Source organism: Monopterus albus, unplaced genomic scaffold (assembly GCF_001952655.1).
Source record: "Monopterus albus unplaced genomic scaffold, M_albus_1.0 scaffold50.1, whole genome shotgun sequence".
Taxonomy (NCBI): domain Eukaryota; kingdom Metazoa; phylum Chordata; class Actinopteri; order Synbranchiformes; family Synbranchidae; genus Monopterus; species Monopterus albus.
Window position 1 is genome coordinate 1,594,863 of NW_018127930.1, and position 5,391 is coordinate 1,600,253.

Sequence of the window (5,391 nt, forward strand, 5' to 3'; positions counted from 1 at the left end):
TAAATATCTGTAATTAACATTTTTTTGATTTACTTTGAGTACAGGTAAGTATTTAAAAATGTATTAGGCCTACTACATTTTTTGTCTGTAGAAAGGATCCAAGTAATGTTCATGTTGCGTATCAATATTTCAGTAACTTTTAATCAAGTTTAATCTTGACAATGTTAAAACCAAAGGAGCTTTGGAAATTATCAAAGGACAAATGTGAGGCAAATGATGTCTGCCTTTTTGGAGGATATGGCAAGGACGAGAAGCCAAGGGACTCTGTGGGAAGCTTCTGCCAATCAGAATCCGAAAACGCAGGTCATGTGACTCTATCTCCGCCGCCATCATCGTTACTGGCAGTGAAGCCTCGCAGAGGGTAGAGTGGATTGCCTGCGGAGCTTCGTGGAGTGTTAACGACTGAATATTGTTCGGGCAGCAGCTATGGTTCAGACGTGTTCAGCTTACGGATGTAAGAACCGCTACCACAAAGACAAAGATATCTCTTTCCACAAGTAAGTTTATTCAAACTATGAGTGAGAGCTATATGGCATTAGCTGTCCAGACGCGGTGGATAAGCCCTATTGTACTGGTGAATAGTGTCAAAAAAAGAGTTCACAAGCCTGCGTTTACCAAACTATGGTTTGAAGCGTCATTGCTCATCGTAAACAGTACATGGACGGTAGAAGTTGACACAAAGTATTTCTTATGACTGTAGATCCTATTGGTAAAATCGGGTTACAGAAAACTTATAAAGTACTACTTTTCTGAGATAAATTGAAAGTCCTTTATCAAGTTCGCCCGCCAATCGCATAGTCACCCTTTACTAATGGAACAAATTAACCTACGTTGTGGTTATGGTGGCCCTACCTAAACACTCAAGTTTAGAAGTCATTAAATATCACAAAAATTTTTGTTTCGGAAATTTCTACAATGCCGAATTTACCAGGACATACCAAGGGTTCGTGAAATCACTTATCTTTTATTCTGGCTAAATGTTTTTCTTACCCAGTAATAAGATAATTTTAAACTCAGTTCATTCTGATTGGGGTTCCTTCACGGTCCTTCATGTACTGGCGCTTGTTGGCTGGCATGCTAATATTAGCCCAGTGGCTCCTTTTCTTGAACAGGATAAACACGTGGAGAGCAATTAAACCAGACTTAAATCTACTGCAATTTGGAAGAGAGGTTCAATTCCCTGTTAAGTCCAGTAGGTTGAGTAAAGCACTGACTGTCAGTGGAGCGCTAATGGGTTAATGTAAAAAAGTAAGTGTTTTATTGAACAGAGCTCTGTATAGAATATTAGATGAATGTTTACCAGGAGAGGAGGTCTGACAGGACTAAGTTGTAGCTAACAATTTTAGCATAAAGTTTACTTTCTATATAAAGTAATTATCGATAGTAATCTTAGGAGAGAAATTAATATCCCACTGATAAAATAAATCCTGCAAAAGGAAAACATTCTGAGACAGCTTAACTATACATTCAGTTTATGTCTAATTGTCAATTGATATGTGCAGGTTTCCTCTAGCGCGTCCAGATGTTTGTGGGAAATGGGTGGCAGCGATGAGGAGGAATAACTTCAAGCCGACAAAGTACAGCAACATCTGCTCGCAGCACTTCACCAAGGACTGTTTCAAGAGAGAGTGCAACAACCGAGTGCTGAAGGAGAACGCCGTGCCATCACTTTTCACCTTCAATCTCAGCATCAAGGTGAAGCAGCTCTGTTTTCATCTAATGCCCAATCATCATTGTGAGCGCAGCCATCGATCCTGATTATCTAAAAATGCCTGATTAATCAGTTGAGCAATCACTAGCTAGTGATGCAGTAAGAAAACAGAATTCTTTGTTTTGTTGTCCATTTTTATGCAAATGTGAAAGGCAACTGCTACGCCTTTGATACTTCATCAGACTAATTTGCATATCATATCACAGTGTGCTGAAGGAACTGTTACTCCTGGGAAAGCTTCTGGAATTTATTCTTGGGGAGTCAGACTTTCTGGAACTTTAACTATATTATGTGGTGTGTTTTCTGTCTGACAGTCAGAGTCTCTGGAAGATCCCTTCCCCTCAGAGATCCACTTCCCACTCTCTCTACCTCTCGCCTCTGATCCAGCCTTGGAGGAGATGGAGGAGTCAGAGTCCGGGAGGAGCTTGCCTGACACCCAGGGCGACACAATATTTGTCTCCTGTGACCACAATTACACAGCGGAAGACTCTGTGCGGCAGAAGAAGCGCATTGAGCAGCTGGAGGAGCAGGTGGAGTGTCTGAGGAAGAAGCTGAAAACGACACAGCAGAAGTGTCGACGTCAGGAGAGGCAGCTGAAGAGGCTGAAGGCCACCTGTGAGGTGGCCGGGAGCGGTTGTGAGCCAGCTGCAGCGTTTGGTGAGGGATACGTGATTTTACCCAAACACCTCTACCACACACCCAAAGGTATTGAGTGACAAGGGAGGAGAGGAGGGGAAAATGACTGTGGTCAAACTGGCTGGCAGATTTAAATCTGCAGCAGCAGCCAGGTAGTGCTGCTGAGCAAGACTGCAACCCCCCGAGCTGAGAGCAGAAGGCTTGTTTGGGAATGCAAATGCAGAATGTGGAAAACTCCAGTCTGTTTGGTGGATGCAGCAAACTTTGTGCATCTCTCTCTTTTTCATGTTTACTTTTTGGGCTGCAGTGAAAGTGACTTCTAAGTCACCCCAATGTAAATGAATAGTTCTAACATTTTTGGGTTTGACCTTAGATGGCATTTCATGCTGAAGCTATTTCTTGACAAACAATGGATACATGCAGTGACTCAGAGATGCTGCACCAAAGTACCAGGCAGATGGGTAAACTTCTGTTTATCTGCAATTTTGCTGTTGTGTAAGGTTTAAACAGATATGATGCACTGAGTGAATTAGTGAGCTTCAGCTAGAGCCAAGCTAGCTGGTTCCTCCTGTTTTCAGTATTTAAGAGAAGCTATGTCCTGATTCCAGCTTTGAGTTTAAAATACAGGCATGAGATGAATATTGAATTAATATTTTGGTGTCATTCTCAGAAAGAAAACTAATTAGTATGTTTAAAAATGTGGAACTATTCCTTTAAAGAGCCTGGTGTAAGATTTGGGGATGCCTTTAACCTATATGTTGTTTAATTGAATATTTCTTCCTAAAAGGGGAAAAAAGTGACACAATCATAACTAAGGTTGTATGTTGCTTGAGTGCATTAAATTTAAAGCCAAACCAGTGCCTCTGTCTTTTCCACTTACTGAGATGATAAGTGACAGTTTGTAGCTTTTTTGCAGCTGTACCTGCTCATAGGGTCACAGCGGTATACTGGTTTTACAATATGAAAATTGATAGTTATCGTACCATGCACATTTGCTTATTACCAGTATTGAAGATAAAAAGAATGCGTGTGCAGCTTTCTTCCCCGACTGCCTGTCAGACTCCGCAACGGGCACCACTGGTTGTGAATTATTGCATGTATTTCATTTTGATTCAAGTTGGTTAAACGGTTTGCCAGCAGGTGGTGCTAGAGAGCTGTATGTCAAATCAGCAGATAAGTCCCGGGATTCTGTCTTGATGTCCTGACCACCGATCACACTGCATCAAGTAAGTAGATGGTGTGCTAGGTATGCACTCTCCTTAAACCCACATTAGATAGGCAGAAGGTATTAGGAGTTGAAAAGAAAAGGCAAAAATTTGAGGGAAAAAACTGAAAAATCTATCTTTGTATCTCTTTGATTATCTTGTGACTCCACTTTGAGGCATAACAGCCCTCTGGTTGAGAACCAGTGATATGGTCTGAACATCTGTTCTCTAACAATGTGGATATATTGGAGATTTAACAAAACAAACATTACAGTTCTGGTTCCCCAGAGGATGAGCACTATTAGTTGTCATGACCCCATGGCCGCTTTCTGGCATCAAGACTAAGAATAGTTCAATCATCAGTATGTTGTCTGTTCTGTCCGTCACCCTCATAATGTGGCTGTAATGGACGCTGTAGGATGTCACCTCCTCAGTGACCTCGAGCCTCCTTTAATAACAGACCTCCATGGGGCTGAATCTGATCCAGGTGGATGTGTTTGGAATGAAGTTCCTTCCCCCCGGCGCAGTGTCAAGGTTGTCCTGTATGAACTGTAACAGTCCTTGGGCTGCAGTCTGACTGTTATGATTAAACAGTACCTGGATAATGTTCTTCTCCCAGCATGCTCTGCTGCTGCCACCAGCAACCAGAAATAAAAGTAATGCTGGTTTATATACAAAGTACTTTTTATATGGAGACAGTGACTTATTAATTTACTTTTACCGGTCATTATCAAGATTAGATTTTTTTTTTTCTTTTCCCGATTACAATATGTAAACCTTTAACATGCTGGAATGTTTGACGTGAACAAATTACATGAATTTGAAATACACTAACCCTAAAAGAAAAAAAAATATTGTAAAAGATCATTAAAAATTCTTTAAAAAGTAGGCTATGAATACATTTTGTTTATACACATTAAAATGTACTCGTGTGTGTATGTACATAATCTATATAGTTCATTATTCATGTGTTCAGATATGAGCATAAATGAGATTTGTGACACTCAGTGACATGGTGGCACTGTATTGCTGCCACCATGAGAATTTTTATTTATTTATTTTTTTTTGCTTAGTATCTAGTGTAACAAAAATGAGATACTGAGCAAATATTTTTGTCATAACATGGAAGGCTAGTGCCGCTTAAAGTTGCATTTAGGGGGAAATCAGCCCCACAGGTTAGACGTGAACAGTGTGTGCACATCAGATTGTTTTCTTCTATTTGTCCTCTGATCCAGTTAGAAACATAGCTTCACCTTTCATCCTCTTCAGTCTGGGCTCACAGGATTCAGCCTGCAGCACTGAGCTGAGGACTCGCCGTAAATGGAGTTTAGCAGGACAGACATGACAATGTATATAAATATAAACAAGGCCATGAATCTAAAATCTGCCCGGCAGTGTCTATCAGATCTATAACATGGTCTGATCTCTCTGCCAGTATCTGCTGCTTCTTCAAAAAGACCAAAACCCCACCTCAGGGGGATGAAAAAGATTGGGGGAGGAATCCTTTTGTAACTTTGAGCAGGGAGCTGAAGAAAAGAATCACGGGGAGCGGGTGGATGGAACAGCGACAGTGCTGCTGAGGATAGCAGAACACATGTCAAACTATGATTGAAGTAAAAAAAAAAGAAGAAATTATAGTGAAATGGCATACATAAGATATTAATAATCAATTAATTCCAATTCTCTGAGATTGACTTCCAGACTGAATTGTTTTATTATTATTTGTGCATTAGAACAGCATAATTCATGCACTTAAATTAAGTTGTTCCAGAGTTATTATACATTGGCACTGATTAGTAATCCAGATTTTATAACTATTTAATCTGTGCATTTAAATTA

The 5,391-nt window shown here is 40.3% G+C and overlaps 1 protein-coding gene across 5 annotated transcripts; it reads left to right on the top strand.

The window, feature by feature from the left end:
• The first annotated feature begins 270 nt into the window (after positions 1-270).
• On the top strand, positions 271-4,383 carry thap1 (THAP domain containing, apoptosis associated protein 1). 5 transcript variants are annotated; one of them, XM_020600975.1, is made up of 5 exons: positions 271-497; positions 1,503-1,695; positions 2,026-2,368; positions 3,485-3,573; positions 4,013-4,383. In XM_020600975.1, exons 1-4 carry the CDS (start codon positions 427-429, stop codon positions 3,550-3,552), a joined length of 675 nt encoding a protein of 224 aa, XP_020456631.1. In that variant the 5' UTR covers positions 271-426; the 3' UTR covers positions 3,553-3,573; positions 4,013-4,383. The 5 variants fall into 5 exon arrangements, with proteins under 5 accessions (XP_020456631.1, XP_020456630.1, XP_020456632.1 ...); XM_020600974.1 differs by having other exon boundaries at positions 3,485-4,383; XM_020600976.1 differs by having other exon boundaries at positions 272-497; positions 3,488-4,383.
• Positions 4,384-5,391: the final 1,008 nt, after the last annotated feature.

Bases quoted from the DNA above. Each gene is read 5' to 3' on its own strand.
- thap1 (XM_020600974.1), top strand. From the start codon at position 427: ATGGTTCAGACGTGTTCAGCTTACGGATGTAAGAACCGCTACCACAAA. The intron at 498-1,502 runs GTAAGTTTATTC...TGATATGTGCAG, and splicing joins AAAGATATCTCTTTCCACAA to GTTTCCTCTAGCGCGTCCAG. The intron at 2,369-3,484 runs GTGAGGGATACG...ACGGTTTGCCAG, and splicing joins TGAGCCAGCTGCAGCGTTTG to CAGGTGGTGCTAGAGAGCTG.